Below are 20,060 nucleotides of genomic sequence, written 5' to 3' on the forward strand. Positions count from 1 at the left end.
CATTTTGTCTTGAAGATAAATCAACAAGAATATTACTGTTCACACATGTAGAAATGGGCCTGCCATTATCCAGCTATTGAATTGCTAATCCTAGACGCCTTGCAGCATGCATGCCTGCCTGCACCTCTTATTTTGCTTCATTTATCCTCCCTAAATTGGATGCTGTAGCAGTAATGTGGTTTAGGTTGCCATAGACGTCAAATGCACACCCATTTTGAAAAGGCTTTTACAAAACAAATAACCTAGATGGCGTGACTAAAGGCATTATACGCACTCTTGGGAATAGAACTGCAATTTTCAATTGATTACCTCATTGCAGATAACAAATATTTCTGAGTGAAAGGTCAGTGGCTTTGTCATTGAGGCATTGTTGTAAATGATTTCCTGCCTTCAGCCCTTTGTGTCACGGCTTTGCTTGAAGCTTCTCCATCCTATCTATCAGTCAGGCCAGGCCAGGCCAGGCCAGGCAACTGTGCTGATAAACCTTCAGGATTACAGACATGCTCGCCTAGCTCTCACTCAGAGACGATTAGCTCAGACTCGTCTCCTCCGGGAGAGGAACCAGAGCCACTCCAACCTCTGGGACACACTTCAGATAAGTGAGACTGGGCAGAGGAACAGGCTGCTTGATCTGGGAGGGGGATTAGGGGACATAACGAGGAGGAGGGAAATTTGCTCTAATTTATTGCTGATGTTTGAAAAAAACAGTGTTCAGCATCCACTGTTCACATTTTCTCCAGCAAGCAGAATGAAAAGTATCTTTGCTGTGAGCAAATGAAATGTTGGTCCACAGTTGCATACTTGCAAAATGACAAACATGAATCAAAACTATTTTAGATTAAGAGCTTAGTTTGGGAATACTGGAACTGGTCCAATTGCACTTAGAAAATGTTTCTTATCACTGAGCATTATTTAAAACATTCTAGTAACTGAAACAACACACGTTTAAAACAGTAGGACAAAAATAAGTTAATATCGCCCCCTAGAGGAATCACAAAGAACTTTAAAAGTAACTGGAGGTTAGACTGATTCATCCAAATTGCATAACTTCTTTATTTAATTCAAACATAAATACCCTGTGATAAGCAAAAAAAAATAATTATAGTAATTTATTGAGAATCAAACACACTCCCCATCTATATTAAGATCATATAAACAAGTATTCAAAATTGTGTACAGGATATGCTGTCTGCCAAAATGACAAACATTGTGTTGAAGTTGTTGTGTCAGTTGAGATATAAATAGGACAAACACAGATAACACAACAATACAAACACACACTAAAACCAGACCACACCTACTTACTCAACAGACACACCTTAAACCCCTGGGGGGGGGGGGGGGAAGGGTTTACGGCCAACAGAATTTATAATAAAAACATTCCAAGCTTCATTTGAAAACAAAAACATTGCGTGTTTGACAACAAGGCACACACTGGTGCGTAGCTGCTGCAGAACTGAAATGGGCACAACTGACTCGCGGGCTCAGGAGGCAGAGACAGCCTCTTATTGTGAGGCATTAACAGAAAGGGTTTGGTGTAAGAATGGTTTTTCCAGTCCTCTCCTGGTGGAACAGGTGAAAGCTACCTGTGTGTATGTCATAATAACGATAGCAGCATCCCACATAATAACAGTGATGCATAAGAATGAGCGCTTCACAACTCCTGTAATGAATCAACTATTTCTTAAAATATCATAGAAGTGCTTTTTGTTTCCTTACGTTTGTTTAAAATTAAAGCATAATTGTAAGACCACATAGTATTAAGGCATGATTGAAGTATTAAATAGCACACTGAGGAAAAACAGAAACCCTCCTTTTACAATCACAGGAAAACTGGACTTGTCTGTCATCACGACGCTGCTGCGTATCCAGTCAAGTTGATGTCCAGCGGCATCAAACTGTGTAGTCCAACTCTGCGTTCATATCCGTGTACATCTCGTAGATCGCGTCTACAGTGATGGTGTAGTTCACCAGGAACTGACGCACATTCGCCAAACAGACGTCCTCTTTGACTTCCTCTCCTTTGGACAGAGACTTGAGGAAGTTGGATCTGTAGGGAGCTGCGTTTAACGCTGCCTGTAATGGAGGGGGGGGGGGGGAGTCTTTATCTAAACCATTAACTGCACAGGTTATTAAAACAGGTATGTACAATTCAGAAGATGTACTTTATTAATCCTGCGAGGGGAAATTTAATTTCACACTGTTATTGAGACATATTACACACACAAAAGGCAGAAATACACAAGATCCTATGGACATGCATTAATGGAGAGATGTCAGGGTGAGGGGGCACTCAACAAACCTCATACAAAAACAGAAACCTCTTTAGATACAGTCCGTTAACGCAAGAGGGCTCATTAAAAAAAAATAAACTGGAAATTGAAACAATTTTCCTTACACTGAAAAGCTTTTGAACCATCCACCCGTGGTATTTCTTCAGCGCCTGTTCGTAGGCTTTGGTCACATTGACCTTAATGAGGTTGGGGTTGTTCTCATCCTTTTCTCCATCTGCCAAACTCTGCAGCATGATCTGTATGAAACGGAGACCCCTGCAGGAGAGACGCAGCATATAGTGAAAAAAAACACAACAATAATTCTCTGTCTACTTCAGTTCAGCAGCTTAAAGTTCAACCTACAGCATGACATAACATGAAGTCCAGAGAGTGCTCACCTTTTCAGCCACATCAGAGCTAATGTAGCTCCAACTTTGGGCCATTCTGCTGCATGGGCCTCTCGCTCTGCCTCCAGGATACTCTGCAGGGTCACATACTTTGTGGGATCCTTGAGATATATTCCTCTAATTTTCTGAAAAATGAGCAGAAGTTTTGCATGAAGGGGCATTTCCATTAAACTCCATAGAAGACCTCATAAGTTGCATGAATAAGCACTTGTATGAATTGGCACAGAAAAATCTTTTATCTCACCGTTATATTGCCGCTGATATCTGATTTAATGGGTGAAAACACCTTTGAACCCAGGCAGTCTGAAAGACAAGACATTTGAGAGTACATCAATTAAATATGAATGACTTCATCACACAAGTCCTTCGCTCAGAAGGAACCATGAATGCAGGTCAGCATTTAAATGTGAACAGTAAGGGCTAAACATGCAGTGAATGCACTAGTAAGATAAAGGCACAATGAGCTCAATGTATGCCACTGTGCAATGAGTAAACAAAGACTGTCCCTATACAGGCGACACAGCTGGTACAGCTCGACCAATGGTGCTGCTCTTCTGCTGTGTATTGCGTGAAATAACCACGACCTGGTGTCAGAGAAGAAGTGACAAGTCATTTAGCAATACATGTCATGAGGAAGAAGTCAGCCAAGTATGAACCGTATCCTGAAACGAAACGACCGCCTCAGACACTCTCGGTGTGTGTGTGTGTGTGTGTGTGTTTTTATCGAGTTTAAATGGAGGCACACTCACCGAAAAATGTTGGCAGATGAGCGACAGTCTCCAGGAACAACTTTGTGTCTATCGACTTGTCTGGAGGTAGCTCTTTGAATTGATTATCCAGTAAAAGAGACATGTTCCCGCCGTCTGAACAGGCAGCTGTGGCGAGCGGCTCTTGGTTGTAGACAACCCGGAACTCTTTTTTTTTTTTTTTTTTTTTGTCAGATGGGTGGGGAAGCGACACCAGCCCCCTATCGCGTCCTCATCCAACAGGTGGTGGTGGTGGGGGGGGAATATACATAGGCGTGTTGAAAACCGCTGTATCCCCAAACAAAGCACGACAAAGACCGAGTTGAGGTATGGATAATACTTTATTATACCTAAGGTAGGTATGGTTTCAACAACAGAGGCAGCGGCAGGCTTAAAGTTACAGGGGATTAAATGTCAGGGTTAAACCAGGAGTGGAGAGTTACCTACATGAAAGCGAGCCATTACTTTGAAAATCTGTATTTTTAAACTTTATTTTGTAGGAGCTCTGAGGTAATTTTAAGGTTGTTTAATAAGCACAATTTCAGCCAATGCTCCCATGGCTCTGTTACAATACTTGGGTTTTAAATAAAAGACTTAAAGCCATCTAACTTTTAAAAGTAAAGTCAGCTTTTATTCCCCTTGTAAGTTTAAAGTTTGACAGCTTAAGCAAAAATGGCATCATTGTTTAATTCACACTCAAGGGTAAAAACAAAACAACAAAAAACAACAAAAAAACACATGATCTAGTTTGACCAAAAACTTTCATAAGCTTGTGGCCATACTAGCTAATATAAACCAGTCGTACTGTTTTTTCACGAAAAGGGCAGAATTAAAAATACACCATAAAAAATATTTTTACAAATGTATAATTTATAAACACAAGTAAACAACCAACAAAAGCAGACTCTTAGGCCATGGAATTTAGTTGCAGGGTCATCAAGTAAATGCAAAGTTAAAAAAAAAAAAAAAACACATTTTTAAGACATTTGTTTTAAACAGAAGATATAAACAATTAATTTGTGGACATTCACTTATTCATCTATGAAAACCTGTTCTGAAATTTCAGAATTTCACCACTTTGGAAATTACTCCAGAATTTTTGATTCTTAAGAGGACGAGGTTGAACGTTTACACTGAAACTGTTACAGTCGCATTCTTTCATGTCGACCAGATGTAACGTGTTTATTACTTACACTTTTTTTTTTTTTTAAACTGAAGACAAAACTGATGGTCTACAGGAGGAATATTGAATGAACAGGGATTTCTTTTCTCTGTCCACCCCTGGTTTAAACGTTCCTGCCTCACAACGAGTGGCACATAGGACACCAGGTTTTACAACAAGTACTCTAACTCCTAAAGGATATTAACTGTGATCAGTGATTGTAAAACACAGCTGTACATATTTGACCACGTAGCATCTAAAACACTGGAGTTAGCATGCCACATCAATTAAACAGAGAGTTTTTCACCAGGTGCCTTTAACTTACTGCCGGCTGAGCTGTCCCAAACCTCAGAACACAAGTTAGTCTGTGAGGAGCATCATGTTAGACAAAAGCTTATGAAAAAATAAACATTGATATTTTCTTAGAGGTATGACATACAAGTTCATAAATAGAATAGCATTTGGGTTATTCTGATAAAGAATTACATGGATACATACATCTTATATATTTGCATAATGCTATTAAAATTGATTCAAAATTGGGTTTCACATGAGCCCTCGGGCCATTCTCTGTGACAGTATTGCCCACACACACACACACACACACACACACACACTTGCAAGCACACATTCACATACACACAACATCAGAAGTATGGCTGTAACATCTTAACTCCAAAACTATCGATGCTTCACCTAAAAACACGTCTTAAACCAGAGAGGAGGGACTGAACTGTGACATGAGCTTCTGGATGGATTGATCGTTGGCACACTCCTGGATCTGCTGGCCTCAACACGGTGCTCATTCTTGTGAAGCGGTTTTCTAAAAATCACAGTTTGCTTACGAAACAAACATTTGAAACTCAAAGCGAGCGGTGTCATGATGATTCAAGATTAAAATACTGTCATTGCATCTTAAAAACGGCTATAGGGAAACGACTAATGTCACCGGTGTTAAGTATAGTTCATCTACTGTAGATTGGTCTGACCTGGAGGAGCTACACTGATGACCTCTACGGGGAGAAGTACAACGTATGAGACTCAATAACTTGTTCTATTTGTTTTGGATGTACGCACACAGGATTGCACTTGAGGACATTTTGTGGATTCAACTACTTTCACATCGTGAGGTTAAGAGTAGAATCAGATTCGGTCCTACTTTTAAAGATGACGTTCACTACCTATAACCTTGATACAAAGACAACTAAATAAAACTAATGTTTTTATTAATCGTTAACTTTGAATGGTTAAGCTTTTTTCTTTTTTTTTTTTTAAATGTTTTCTCAACTTAAGGAATGTATGTGAGCCTTACATAGATAATTCAGGGGGGGGGGAAATGGTGTTAACACTAATTAATTGGAAAATTAGCAACACCGTTAAACTGTATTTGGGGTGTTTATCAGGAATGTCTTTGGGGTTCAGTTACTAGTTGTTGTTTTCTTTGGTTGTCACAGTGACAAGTTGCTTGGCAGCTTTGGCAATGTCATAGGCGCACTGGATGACCTGCTGAGTGACCAGCTGGATGTCCGCCGGGCAGGGACTGTGATCCGCGGCCTTCTGGCACTCTCCGTGGAGCCGGCTGGCGCTCGATGTGAGCAGACACAGAGACCCGCGCACGGTCTCTGACGACGGCCTCTGTGAGGGAATGGAGGGATGATGGAGACTTGATAAGGAACTGAACTGACAGCTTCCATAAATAAAAACCCTCTCAGATGGCTATGTGTGTGAGTGAGAGTCAACATAAAACAAAGTAACCCAATATATAGCGAACATAAAACAAGTAATGTGGTTAACTGGACCTTCCCATTTCAAACGAGTCTGCTTCGATTCCCCTTGGCTGTTTTCTAACAAAGTACAAATCCTATAACTGCTCGGGGGGGAGGGGGAGGATGTTGGTCGGAGTCGTCTTACCTTGGGAAAAAGGGCGGCCATCTCAGTCACAGCCACACAGATTTTTTCTGAACAAGGCAGGAAGCTGTGGGAGAGGGAGACAAATGGCTGACTGGGGGAATCGACCTGTGGCGTATATACGAGCACCAAAGCAAAGCAGACACCAAAAACATTCCTAATCATTAAGCCTAAGGGAAAGGAAAAATGATGTTATTGTCCTACAAACATTGACTACTCATCTATAATGACAGGACACTTTTCATTCCAATAAGAGGAGTTTTACAATCATAGACAAAGAACCTCGTAAAGCCTCGTTTCATATCATCAAACTGGTTTATCCAGTGCACCTAATTACAACTGCTGCTGCTGTTTGCACACGTACACTATTAAGATGTAAAACATACTTTATATCTGCTGTTTATGATCATGTATGTTGAAAAAAAAGAGTCACATCAGAACAAAGTGTGAGATTAAATAACTCTTGGTTGTCGGACATGTTTGTTGGGACTTAAAAAACAAAACAAAAACAGACACCCGGCATCAACATCAGTATTTCTATTATTATTATTTTTTTTAATAGGGAACATCAACTGAAAGCAGTATTGTTTGGCCCAACGAGAAAAATATGACCTAATTTGTATGTCAAGTAGTGGTGTCACGGATCACAACCTCCACTGTTAAGATAACATCATGTTTTTTTTTCTAACAGATCGGATCGTTTCTCCGGGATCGACCCAAAAAGAAAAAAGACGTTTGTAATATTTTTTTTCCAACTTCTCAGCTAAACAACTCAAACTGTGCTGTTTCACATCATCACTGCAAATCAAAATGCTTCTCCGTGAATCTCAGATGAACTTTTCTTTTTAAATCTTTTTAAGTTTTATATGTGATCTTTTTTTCACACACATTGCAAACGATGCACGTTTAGGAGCTATATCTCCGTCACATTGTCTACGTTTACAGTAACAGACTACAGCAGGCTGTAACGTTACTAACAGGAGGCCGCTGATAGTTGTCACTACACAGCCACCAGCTGTTACCTGCATGATGCAGACCGGGTGAGAGCGATCGGAACGGACCACAACACAGAGCCTGATCAGTTTCAGCACTAACAGCAAGCCAAGTCAGCTGCTAAAACTCTGAGGAATTACACTGCTGAATAATGAACACTGTTGATTTTAAAGTATTTTTAATGGTTAAGCTGGCACGAGGTGAAACATTTATATCTTAAATCATTAAAATGCTGGAGAATGGAGGAAAATTATTAAAAAAACAAACAAAGAATTAGTTCATGGCTGACTGCAGGACACCTCATTATCTACACTGACTCGCTGTGGATTTAAAGGTCACTGGGGAGTATGTGGTCATGTGGTGTTTGTTTCCTGTCAGCTGCAGTTTCTAAGACACAAGGACATGGGCCCGTCTGCGAGGCCAAAATTCAGGAGGGTTCTGAATGCTGCTCTTTGGGAGAAGGGTGCTGCTGGTTTATCAAATCACTGCAACTCTGGGTTAAAATCCGTCTTTGTTAGCTGACTATGAAAGATTCAAACCAGCAGCGCCCTGGTCCCTGAGGACGACTACTGGAAACCACTGACATAGAACCAGCTGTGATGAAGGCTGAAACACCATTTCCTTTCTTTTCCCCAAAAGGACACGCAGAATGTCAGAAATACAGTCATGGATCATATGTAGCCTAACAACGTTAAAGCTCAAATGACATTAAAAAAGCACTTCATATAAAAAGAGACTTATTTTATACGACAGGATAATAATCTCAAGATCTTATACTACCTTTCATGTTTGGTCTCCTGTGCAGCTCTCAGAAGCTCTTGTATGTTCTTAGTGATCTGCTCCGTCTTACAGATGACGTCCTCTGTGCACGGCAGGGTGGCATCTCGCTCACCGTCTTCCCCCGGCTCGCCTGCGTCAGACCCTGGCAGAGGGCTGCTAGAAATGAAAAGAAAAACTCATTCTGTATCCTAGTACAGTGCTGTACGAATGTGTATCTCATAAAGAAACTCATTTCAATACATTTAGTTAAACAGGGTTTCAAGAGGTGAAAAATTCAGGTTTTTAAAAAAATGTAATTATGGATTTAATTCATTTGCTGATATTTGTCCGTATGTGGATTTTTCTACAACTGGTAGCTTTCGTCAGACAAATGCAAGTCCTTTCATATGAATCTCTGTCCTGTGGAGTCAGACTGGTAAAACTGTCCTAACATTCGTCCAGACAAATTATTAGTCCAGCCTCCCCCTCACTTTCAAGTAAACTTAAACTCTGTTTCTGCCAAAGTGAAGTCATAGTCTCTGGCTACAAACTACAAAGGGAGAACAAAAATGTAAAAAAAAAAAAAGTGATTAAGAGCTGTGGTGCACAAACTTAACACGAATGTTCTTACCCAGTCTCGTCCAGTTCAGAGTGGTTGGGCGTCATGTCGTAGTCGTTCTCCAGCATGATATTCTGTCCCTCCAGACTACAGCCCTATAGAGACATCATTCAATTACCACCAAGTGACAACATTATCTCCGGTATGATTAACACATTTTCTAACAGTAGGCACAAATAAATCAGAATCATGCATTTCTGAGTTCAAACCGAGCTCACAGTAGGAGACATTTGGCTTTAGAGTAGATGAAGAGAAAAAGACAGGAGATATACAACCGTGTCATGTTGTGTAACACGGTGTGTACTGCAGTGGATGCTATTAGTAAATGCAGAGAAATCCTGATGTGAACTGTGGAACAACAGATAGGACTTAATTGTTATTAGCCATGTTATCTATCTTTTATAGATACTGAACCCAGCAGCCTGACTGATCAAACAGCTTTCTCTGGGGCCACATCTCGTCCTCACTTCTTCTCCTTTGAGGTTTTGTGTGGATAACAAGCTGAGTGGTGAACAAGGTGTTCAGATGACTGAACTGAAGCAGAGGCACTGTGGTGCATGCAAGCAGGCAGGCAGGCCATAACCGATGAAAAAAAAAAAAAGAAGCAGTTTAAAGACACAGGTCAGGATAGAGAAGACTGTGGGGTCAAGCAGCGGGACGGGTTTTCACCGTCTTCAGTACATCAGTACTTAACCCTTCGAGATCTCTCATCCCACGACCAGGACAGGGAAGAGGGGAAGGTAGGGAGGGAGGAAGCAGCCGTCCCCAAAGGACCCCTCCCAATCTAGAAAGGGGTCAAACCAAGTTGAGCATACTCTATTGAGATGCAATGAACGATGATTGAATGAATGAATGAATGAAAAACCAACACCAGCCCCAAGCCAGGCATCATTGATTTGTCTTTTGACGACAAACCAGCAGGAACATTGGTGCTTGTGTGTGCTTACATTAGTCGGGAAAGGTTGTAAAATGACTCCGTCCTCATGCCGAGCCGTGTCGACGCGGTGGGGGAACTGTCTCGGAGTGGAGCCCGTCTCATACATGGATATGGCGCGACCTCCGCGGGGTGGGTGTCGACCACAGGGCCCCTGGGGCTGCTGCTGTCCACTGGGGGTCTGCCATCGCAGCGATGTGTTTTCAGTCTGCAGGGAGCTCAGCTGAGAAGAACAAAACATCTTTCAGTTCAAGTGGAGCTGGGGTATGATCTCCTTACAAAGGCTCTGCCAGGTATTAATAATAGAGTGGAATACAGCTCAGCCCTGCAGGGGGAAAAGCAAAACCTTTATGCTGGGCTCATCTTCGACTCCCTCTTGTATTTGGTTTCTCTTCAACGGTGTTTCTCACAACAAAAGGTTTGTTTCTTAAACAAAAAACATGCTGACACAAGAGTGTTGACAGCAACTACTGAAGAATGACCCCTTGAGAAACTGCTGCCCAAGTGGTTGCCCTTATTTACATGAAATACAGTTTGAAATTGTAAAATGCAACGGACAGCAGGCTTCTTCTTTCTTTATTTACAACATCTTAAAGAAGTCACTCTCTAGTATAAAGTCAAATAAATTGACATATAAGAGGAATAACAAAGAATCTAATGCCACAAAGGCAGAGACTTCAAGGACATAGAGGTCTGTGCTACCAGGCTAAAACAAGTTTCCTTTTCTTGAGCGTCTGCCTGAGACTCTACATTTAACATGATTATCAGAAGAGGCGTATTCACAGCCCACTTTACTTGTATGTTTCCAGCAGGAGGAGGCAGAACATTGAGTTCAAACTGTCTCTCAGGCAAATTAAAAGAAGAAAGTGGGCTGCAGACAGTTCTCTTTTTTAAATACTTCCATGTCCTAATATGGGTCTCTAAGTGACAATCTGTATTGTCTATTTTAAACACACCAACTTCCTTTAACAAGCAAATGTAGTCTAGAGCTGAGGCTAGAAAATCCGATCACCGACAGATTGCTTCTGCTGATTTGCTCGTGTCTTTGAGGAGGGACTAGTATGGGTGGATGGGATAGAATCTGAGTGTAAATGTGTTTAAAAAACAATCAGGACGAGTTGAAATCCAAATGCCAAATGTAGAAAAGGCGGTAATTCGGTAGAAATATATTCTAACAAAAAAAGGAGTGATCATAGCGAACACAGTCCACTACAGGTTCTGTTGATATGCCTGTATAACCAGGATGTTCTGGAAACTTTTACTGAAGTGGTAGAAATATTAACAGAGGAGGATTTCCTCACAGTAAGTTAAAAAAAAAAAAAAAAAAAAAAAGCATTTCTAAGTACTAGTGGGGCTAAGTGGGACAATCTACTTTTGTACTTCTCAGAAATAAGGAAATGAGTGCTGTGATTTGCCCAGAATAATAATACATATAGCCTGATCGTGTGACGCTTATGCTTGCTCCATGTAGTGATCTTTATTTTTCAATGATCTTTCACACTTAAGTTCTCATCACTGCAGTTTTAAGCTGTTTTTTGATTGTGATTGAGTAAACTTACAATGACGCATCATAGAGACCTCCATAACCACTATTTGTTGATAAATGTACTCAGCTGTTTTGACATCGGTGGTCTGCATCAGAGCGAGGATTCAGAGTCCCATGTCACAGAAATACGACATCTGATCTGTTTTCCACTGAACAACACACCAGAGGAGGTCTGGTGTGCTGTTAATTATTACCACAGGAATTTTGCCACATCCAGAAGCATATATAACAATCTCTATGATTCATTAGTTAGTTAACTCAGAGTGAACTGACATGACTGAGTTTGTACGGTCAATTGTATATTCATTTATTTAAACTGCAGTGTTTCCCCTACCATTATATTAGGGGGGCAGCCTGCCGCCCCAAAACCTGACCATACATTTGTAATGTCCGATGGTGAAATCGTATTGCTCAATGTCTCTCACAACACGGAGAATGATCAAGTCTTGCACGGCAAACTAACATTTTTTTTTTAACACTGGCTGTTTTACAGTCGAGAGGAAAGAAAGGCTTCCCACATAAGAAGTATGAGAGAGAATGTGAATGACATAAAGCCAGAGAAAAGTGAGCTCTAGTCTTTAACTTTTAATGTGTGATACCATCTCATTTAAGGGCTGTAAATCAGACTATAAGTTTTTTTGTGTTTGAACACTTTACTGTAAAAACCAGAAGTGTGAAAAAAAAAAACCTCTGATTTAAAATCCCACTCTACTCATCAATCACATGTGAATTCACTGACCTTGCTCTGCATCATCCGCAGCTCTTCACTCAGGTGACAGTTGACTTTTAGAAGCTGTTGTATTTTGGCTTCGGACGCAGTGAGGGCGGTCTTTACCTCCAAAAATTCCTGCACTGTGATTGGCCCATCAGAGAGGTCAGATGACTCTGAACTCTGCAGGAGAACATGTCACATAGTTAAGCATCAGTTTGTCCATTTAAAAAAAAAAAAAAAAAAAACGTAAAGCAAGACGTGTTGAATTATCTCAGAACAACATCCACCTTGGTCCTTCTATCATTGCAGCTGTCCCCACAGGTTGCCTCTTGCACCGGATCCTCATCTGACGCCACACTGTCGTAATCCGGCTGGTCGTTGTCTTGGCTCTCGCTGTTATGGTGGCTGTTGATTCCCTGAAGGATCAGCTCCACATTATCTGAAGAGAGACCATTAAATCAAAGCATCAGATATCAAACAAGCCTCGCTGCAAACCGGCAGCTGTATCAATCAAATACTAAAGAAGGCGTTACATTTGTGTTTACTGAATCCAAAAGTCAGGGCTTACTCTTCTATACTGGCCTGAATCTGAATGTTCTTGAGTTTGTTCGAGAGAGAAAACAGGCTCTAGTGTGGTTTGCTATGATTTATAGAAGTCAGGGGTTTTCATTGTTAAAGCCACAATGAACAATATGTGATGGGCAAAGTTTCTGCACGAACACCTGCACATACGGTCTAAAGCAGCATTCCTCAACTGAGCTAGTCTCAGGACCCACCACCAACTGCTTTAAAGACTTAATATGCGTATATCCTCTGAAAATAACTCTGTGAGTCATGACTGTTTACAATGAGTGTAACGCCTGAGTCCCACTGTCTGTGATGTTTTCTGAGTCCTATCTTCACTTTGTTTACATCGCCCGGACGGCCGGCCAGCTCATCCCCTCGCGATTAAAAGTTGTTTAATTGAGGGACTAGAGAAAAGAAGAATAACATACTGTACTCACTGCTTAATTGAATGTCACGTAAGCGTTTCTAGATCACGGTCATTTCGGGTAAATTTACATGCAGTGTGAAGATACGAGCATAATAAAGATCGCTAGCATTAGCGTGCTAACACAACAATGCAGCGCGAGTTGTTTTGGTTTCATGCTGGTGCTCAAGGGCGACATCTGCTGGATCAAAAAATCGCATATAAAGCCTTTAAGAGAAATTTGATCCAAATTTTAGTTTTCTTTTTACTTATCAAATTTACTTAATGAAAAATGGGCAGTTTGGGCGTCAGATGGTAGAAAACATGTGACAGAACAAAGAGATGGATCAAAACAAACAGGTTTATAAAGCACTCCTCTGACTTTTTGACACCATTTTTTTTTCCAGGCCCACATTTGCGGGATCGCGACCCACTGAAAATGGCTCTGTGACCCACTTTAGGGTCCCGACCCACCAGTTGAGAAGCCCTGGTCTAAAGGACTTCATGTTCTGATTGTGGATTGTTTAGCTGAGCCCACATGGTAAATAGTTATTTAGCAATTTAAGCTTTCTTAACTAAAAAATGAAAATCTTATGTGAATAACTAATTAACAATTTTCCTGCATTAAAACAACATAAACAGAAACAAAAGGACATAAACAAAGACATTCATGGTCTATATAAAAAAACAAAAACAATGAAAGACCTCTCCTACCTTTGGGACTGTCACAGGAATTACCCCACTGCCGCCGTTTAGCATCAGTTAGAATATCGATAACCAGTGTGGCAAATTCATGAGCACTAAACCGTGCCAGTTTCTGACGACCCTGACAAAACAGATAAAAAAAGTTAAAAACATGGCAGCTCTGTTAAATCCACTTCTCCCCGATCACATAGAAGATCCGAAAGGAAAAAAAAAAAACACTGAGTGCAGTCACTTACCTGGTTTCTGGTGGACGAGTACTCGGGGTTGACAGGCAGGAAAGGCACAACTGTGGTGTCTGTTACAAGTGTGCTGTGGTTCTGGGTGGCCAACCACACTGTAATAATCAAAAGCACAAGATTTATTCAACATCGAAGTTGAATGTCTATAAAAGCAGAGATAAACAGCATCACATTTTGTTCTTTTTTTTTTTTTTTTAATTACCTGCATCCGTTTCTCTTCTGTCCACTTCGTCATAAACATCCATAGCAAGTTCTTCAAACTGATGGTTACTTAGCTGAAACAAACAGAACGTTTGGTTCATTTCAAAAAAACACTTCAACAAGAGAATGTAAAACACAAAACATCGTAAACCTCAAACTACATGTCTCACCGACTGGAGCTTCTTCTTTGCAGCTTTTGCAAACTCTGACAAATCCAGGCTGCTTTGGACGGGAAAAGAAAGTCAAATTGATGATTTTTTTTGCTCACAGAATTCCGTGAAAACAAGACAGCGAAAACAGCAGAACGAAAGTCATACTTACTCATTTCTTATCCATCAGAACAAAGCAGCACAGGGAAAATACCATAGCAACAGTAAAACATGCAGCACGTTCTAGCTGACATTAAAAAAAAAAAAAAAAAAAGACTGGTAGTGTGGTGCAAGACATTTCAACTTCTGAAATGACTGAAAAAGAGCTCTTACCTGTCTGCCATCTGTGGAATGATGAAGTGTTGCCCGTTTCTGTGATCTACAAAACAACGAGGAGATAATGAGAGAGAAACTATCATAGAAAAGTGGAAAGACGTCAGCTCTGTAATGTCATGTGTGGATGAAATGAGGTCTAATATGCCTCCTGCTTACCTGGTCTTCTCCCACAGAGGTAAAATGTTAATCGGTCAGTGAGCTCATACTGGATCTCCACCAGCCGCTCTGCCAGCTCCTGGTGCCCAGCTTGTCTGCACAGAGAAAACAGAATCAAAGGTCACGCTCGAGAACTATGGAGAATCACTAAGACTTAAGCATGACTGAGGTAGGATATGAGATGAGATGAGATTCAACTTTATTGTCATTACACATATACAAGTATAGAGTAACGAAATGAGGTTTGGCATCTCACCAGAAGTGCAAATAAGCGGAAAGTGCAAGAGTCTGTGCTATGTACAGTAATTACAAAATTTACAGATGTAGACTAAAAAAAAGTGAATTATTAGGTATATATGGATGGCTGGATTAATGGGATGCTATAAATATAAATAAATGCTATAAATATAAGTGTATTTTTAGGATTATAATATACAGATTAAGGTGCAGTGAGCATATCAATATACTATTTACGAATAGCACACATTTTGTTTATGCTTTTTTTTTTTTTTTTAAAAGCATTCATTTATTTCTCATTCTGTATACAAATATGGTTTGGTTAATCTTTTTCTAGGATCTTTTTTTTTTTGGGGGGGATTTTTTTTTTAAAACAAGCCCATGATTCTGTATCTGTCTTTTACTATCTGTCTTAGCATGTCTTTATCATTTATGTTTCTCTTTAAAATACTTTCAATAACCACAAAAAAATCACACCTCTAATTAACATGACGAATCATTGAATAATGTTTCTGTGTCTCTGCATCTTCAGTCCAAGTTTCTCCTTCCCATCTTGGCCCAGTTAGTGAAACACTTATTGAATTAGTCACACCCACCCAACGCCCTAAGGGTCTATTTCTAATGTTCATTGTATTGCTAAACATTTGAGACTATTTCTTCAAAGTTAATAACTCTTTTCCTAACCAGTGATTCTGTTACTTTCCTCTTAAGTTTTACATTTCCTCATACAAAACTCTTCATATAATTCACACAAGGGTTTGTTCCTGAGCGCACGCTAAAATCACACGAGGATGGGAATCATTTCCTGTACTACAGTCGACAGTAAGCTGGGCTTTTTGGTGCTCTCAGCCCCTCGATGCGTTGATCATTCAAACCGCAATAGTGGGGGGGGGGGAAACAGCTGGATGTTGAGTTTGATTATCTGTTTAGCCAACAGCTCGACAAATCAAACTAACCAGTACTTGTGGTTGACAGAGGTGGAGTAAGGAGTCACTGTCATGAGTCAGTCCTCAAAAACATTGACCCTGCATTACCTTGCATAATCAATGGGGGTCTTCCCGCTCGAGTCCAGAGCTCCGGGATCAGCTCCATAAACTGCCAACAGTTCGGCCTGTAACATCTGTCCTGCTTTTGCTGTTATGTGCAGTGGGGTGTTTCCTTTCTCCTATTGTCCCAAAGAAAACAACATAATAATGAAGCATCAGTATTATGTCAACTCTCATTAACGTTTGCTTGCTTTTTCCACTATACGTACTGGATGGAAGAAGTTGGCCTGTGCTCCCAAAGATAAGAGTCTGAGGCAGGTCTCCAGGTTTCCAGTCCGAACGCTGGAATGAAGTTGCTGAAAGGAAAGGATAAATCAATGGGTTGTTTTTTTTTTTTTTAGCTGATTTTCAAGTGCCAACAGATAGTATTTGCGTCACTGAATACACCTGCCAAGAACTGATCGACCTGATAAATATCAACATAAATAAAATTGGATTCTTGCAAGGGAGAGACAATTTTTGTATGTGTATTTTTTATGTATTCTGTACGTTACCCTTCATGCACTCTTCACTTTCTGAACGATAAAGACTTCGCCGTTGGACAGCCATTGATGGCTTTTGAAATGTCTGTGTTTGACATGCATATAATTCAGCTTGTACTTCATTTATCTACGGGAAATAACACGGAATTCAAAGCAAAAATCCAAGAGAAGCATGACACAGAGGTAGAGGATGTCAGAGTTTGGGTCAGACAGCTTACACAGTTTGATATTCAAAGTCCTAGCGTGTCCAGTTCAGGAAATGTGAGCGGCAGTATGTTGCAGTGGGACAGAATGCAAAATCTGTGTCCATAAATAGGTCAAGACGACATTTCTGGAATATATAGGAAGTGGTCTGATAAAAAAGTTACATGAGAAAAAAAAAACCTGGTTGAACTTTGGCAATGTAAGTCCTTCAGTTTGTTGGGATGAGAAGACGAGCTTTACTTTATTTCTCCACAGCACGCTGGGTTTCAATCACAGAATCTAATTGGCTCAACCAAAAAAGCCAAGCAATTTTTCGGGGGGGGGGGGGGGGGGGGTTGGTTTTGCTCAGTTAGTCGATTAGTGCTCAGAGGTTATAGTCCTCTAATCAGAGGTCCTCCTCTCTCGCTCTCTCTCTCTCTCTCCACGTTCCCTGTCTCTCTCGCGCTGCCATATTAGTTAAAAACAAAACAATTAAAATCCACTAAAAACACTAAGAGTACATTTCTCACCTTGCTGAGGTCTTTTGCGGTAACACTGTCATCCTCCCGACAAGGCATCCGATGGACATATGCCAACATCTGGTATTTGCCCTTGATGAACTCCGTCTTGTTGGGACTTAAAAAAAGAAGAAGAAAAAAGCCAACTAAAACCAGCAACACTGAAAACCGTCAACACTGACTACCACTTCACATGATCGACAACAACGTTTTTTTTTACGGATCTCAACTAGGGATGTATTGATATTGTAGAATGAAATAAGGCAGACAGCTGAGACAACATTCACATTTAAACTCTTTCTTGATCAAGTGCCCCCCCCTCCCCCCGCCCACCTCACTGTCACATGAACACTTGTTCTCTGATGGTATCCAGACATGTAGGTTACAGCTCCTACATTAGAGGGGTTACTGCAACAAAGCCTAATTTTGTCACCATGTCCTTTGGTCATTACAAGCAAACTTCCTGGTTTTGTGAAAAGAGGAAGCTGACACAGCTGCAGTCAACAGTATTACAGCGTGAAAGCGCTTTACCACTACTCCCCACACCCACTCCATCCCAAGAAGGAGCTTTTATTATACCTGGAAGACAGGAACTAAATTTAGCTGTGGTCCATTGTGAACAAAACAGTTGGAAACACCTAATAAGGTAGCAATTATGTTATATCCTGGAATCAGAAATCTGCCTCCTGTTTGGTTTCATACCAACTTTCTCTGTCTGTCTCTGTAGGTTGTCTTGTGATTAAGTGCATTTGCTAAAAGTGTGAGCGCTGCTTGTGTTTATACGTGGCTTAATGTTTATCCTTACTCCGCCAGTTAGACACGAGACTGACACAGTGTTTATACCAGGCAGTGGATGTGGGTGACTCCATCACAGCTATACAAGTTATAGTACATAATGATTGTTAAAAAAAAAAAAAAACCTTATAAGGGAAAGTTACTCACATGCACAATACTTCAGTTAATCATCTCAAAAAAAGTTTTTTTTAGTACACTGAATTCATTTTGTTGTCTTTTTTTTATAATTCACACGATCAATCCAATTAGTTTCTAAAGGTTATTCGAGACCGACAAGCCATGAGTCATGTTCATGGTTCAGAAACCCGATTATGCACGTTCACTGACCTTCACTATAAAAATCCATGTCACCAACAGAGCTTTATCTCAAAGTGCAAACAAGCACATCATAATCAGCACTGACACATCCCTAAAGGACACTCACTGTACTCTGTCCTGAGGGTTGGCTTTGCGCTTCCCGGTTGTTGAGGAAGAAGGATCCAGAAGGCTGTGCTCCCATATGGAATTAGCTCCATTGCCATACAGTGTCTGGACCATCTAGTAACATGAAAACACAACACATGTCATGTTAAGACAGTAACCTGGACATTTGATATGACATGACATGTCAACCAATGTATGAAACAGCTTGCATCTGGCTGTTTAGTGTGTTTGCTGTGTTCACCTGTAGCTGAGAAGATGGCCATGACGAATGAGTCAAATGTCGGACTTGAGAGCTGTGTCGCCCAAGACCTCTGTGGATGCTGCAGCACTCATCACAGATCAAAACACCCCTATTAACAGAGGCCCAGCGTGGCTCTAAAAGAATAGAATAGAATAGAATAGAATTATTTTACTGATCGCAAACTGGGAAATTGTGGCGTTACAGCAGCAGGTTATCAAACACACAATATAAGTAAAAAACACAATGTTAGCAAATCTAAACACAATATAATATTAACTAAAAAGTAAATAAGTACTAAAAGATATCAAAAAATAAGAATGTGAATATATACAACCAGGATTTCACTAAGCATTACTAGTCTTAAATAGGAAGATTAAATATGGAAAATTGAATGTAAATGTGCAAAAACAGAGTTGTAGATGGTTAAAAATTAAATATGGAAGATTAAATGTAAATGTGCAAAAACAGTTGTAAATGGACAGTACTGACATAAGTTAAAGTGCATGAGTGTAGACATATTATAAGCAGAAACACAAGAAGACAGAAATCCTACTTAGCCGAAAAGTCTTTAAATAATTAGGACTAATAACTTAACACTCACTCACGCCTTTTATAGTTATTAATCGATTTTAGTGATATCAGGATATTCAGCAGAAACAACACAGGTCAATTTCTTCAACACATCCGAAAACACAACCTCAGATGCAACAAGGCGTGGGGTCAACATCAGATATCCTTATCAGTATCGTTAGTTAAGTTAGTCATAATAATAATAATAATAATAATAATAATAATAATAATGTTAACATTATTAGTTAATAAGGTTGCATAGTTCAATAAATTCATCTGTTTACGTTTTGACAATTCAAGCAAAAAGAGTTTCAGGATTAAGACAAATCAATGTCAACAACACACGACTAAAAAACGCAAATGCTACATTTCCGGACAACTTTTTTTCCAACAAGCACATCTAGAACCGTATCATTTAGACACCGAAGATGTTGCTAATTACAGGTTTTTACATGAGCATTTGTCAACGTAAACTAGGTTAGCTGGTTGTAGTCAGGGCTAGCTGTTAGCTCCGCAGCTAAAGCTAGCGTCTTTTGACATCGTACCCGGAGCACTGCAGTCAGCGCAGACCTCTCTGCTTCGCACTCGCTTTGACATCCCTCGATAGAATCCACCAAAGACAAATGTTTAAAAGACACGTTACACACAGACAAAAGATAAGACAGGAGAGTCCGCTCTTGAAGACTGAAATGAACGATTCGGGCTCGTCTGCCCTCCCCTACTGTTGAACAAAGCGGGTCTGGTTCCAAT

General features: G+C 40.3%; 2 protein-coding genes across 6 annotated transcripts; both read right to left on the minus strand.

Moving 5' to 3' along the window:
• Window positions 1-1,033: 1,033 nt before the first annotated feature.
• Window positions 1,034-3,609, minus strand: LOC109981139 (glycolipid transfer protein). Its single transcript, XM_020629793.3, has 5 exons — window positions 3,430-3,609; window positions 2,925-2,983; window positions 2,672-2,805; window positions 2,399-2,549; window positions 1,034-2,076 (listed from the first exon to the last, which is right to left on the minus strand). The coding sequence occupies exons 1-5, from the start codon at window positions 3,530-3,532 to the stop codon at window positions 1,894-1,896; spliced, it is 630 nt and encodes a 209-aa protein (XP_020485449.1). The 5' UTR covers window positions 3,533-3,609; the 3' UTR covers window positions 1,034-1,893.
• Window positions 3,610-3,748: 139 nt separating this feature from the next.
• git2b (G protein-coupled receptor kinase interacting ArfGAP 2b) lies at window positions 3,749-20,060 on the minus strand. 5 transcript variants are annotated; one of them, XM_029276604.2, is made up of 20 exons: window positions 19,856-20,060; window positions 18,741-18,874; window positions 18,501-18,613; window positions 17,294-17,399; window positions 16,308-16,394; window positions 16,087-16,217; window positions 14,816-14,910; window positions 14,657-14,702; window positions 14,345-14,393; window positions 14,176-14,248; window positions 13,971-14,068; window positions 13,744-13,855; window positions 12,347-12,498; window positions 12,087-12,239; window positions 9,815-10,024; window positions 9,562-9,651; window positions 8,880-8,962; window positions 8,270-8,425; window positions 6,500-6,563; window positions 3,749-6,223 (listed from the first exon to the last, which is right to left on the minus strand). In XM_029276604.2, the coding sequence occupies exons 1-20, from the start codon at window positions 19,905-19,907 to the stop codon at window positions 6,014-6,016; spliced, it is 2,214 nt and encodes a 737-aa protein (XP_029132437.2). In that variant the 5' UTR covers window positions 19,908-20,060; the 3' UTR covers window positions 3,749-6,013. The 5 variants fall into 5 exon arrangements, with proteins under 5 accessions (XP_029132437.2, XP_065821529.1, XP_029132436.2 ...); XM_065965457.1 differs by having other exon boundaries at window positions 8,270-8,422; window positions 14,345-14,396; XM_029276603.2 differs by having other exon boundaries at window positions 14,345-14,396; window positions 19,856-20,059.

This window comes from Labrus bergylta, chromosome 17 (assembly GCF_963930695.1).
Source record: "Labrus bergylta chromosome 17, fLabBer1.1, whole genome shotgun sequence".
NCBI lineage: Eukaryota > Metazoa > Chordata > Actinopteri > Labriformes > Labridae > Labrus > Labrus bergylta.

Coding starts and splice junctions, on each gene's coding strand:
- LOC109981139 (XM_020629793.3), bottom strand. CDS start 3,532: ATGTCTCTTTTACTGGATAATCAATTCAAAGAGCTACCTCCAGACAAG. Junction 2,984..3,429: donor TCATCTGCCAACATTTTTCG/GTGAGTGTGCCT, acceptor CTTGTCTTTCAG/ACTGCCTGGGTTCAAAGGTG. Junction 2,806..2,924: donor ATATCAGCGGCAATATAACG/GTGAGATAAAAG, acceptor CTCATTTTTCAG/AAAATTAGAGGAATATATCT.
- git2b (XM_029276603.2), bottom strand. CDS start 19,907: ATGTCAAAGCGAGTGCGAAGCAGAGAGGTCTGCGCTGACTGCAGTGCT. Junction 16,395..17,293: donor CCGCAAAAGACCTCAGCAAG/GTGAGAAATGTA, acceptor CTTTCCTTTCAG/CAACTTCATTCCAGCGTTCG. Junction 14,397..14,656: donor ATTCCACAGATGGCAGACAG/GTAAGAGCTCTT, acceptor TCCCGTCCAAAG/CAGCCTGGATTTGTCAGAGT.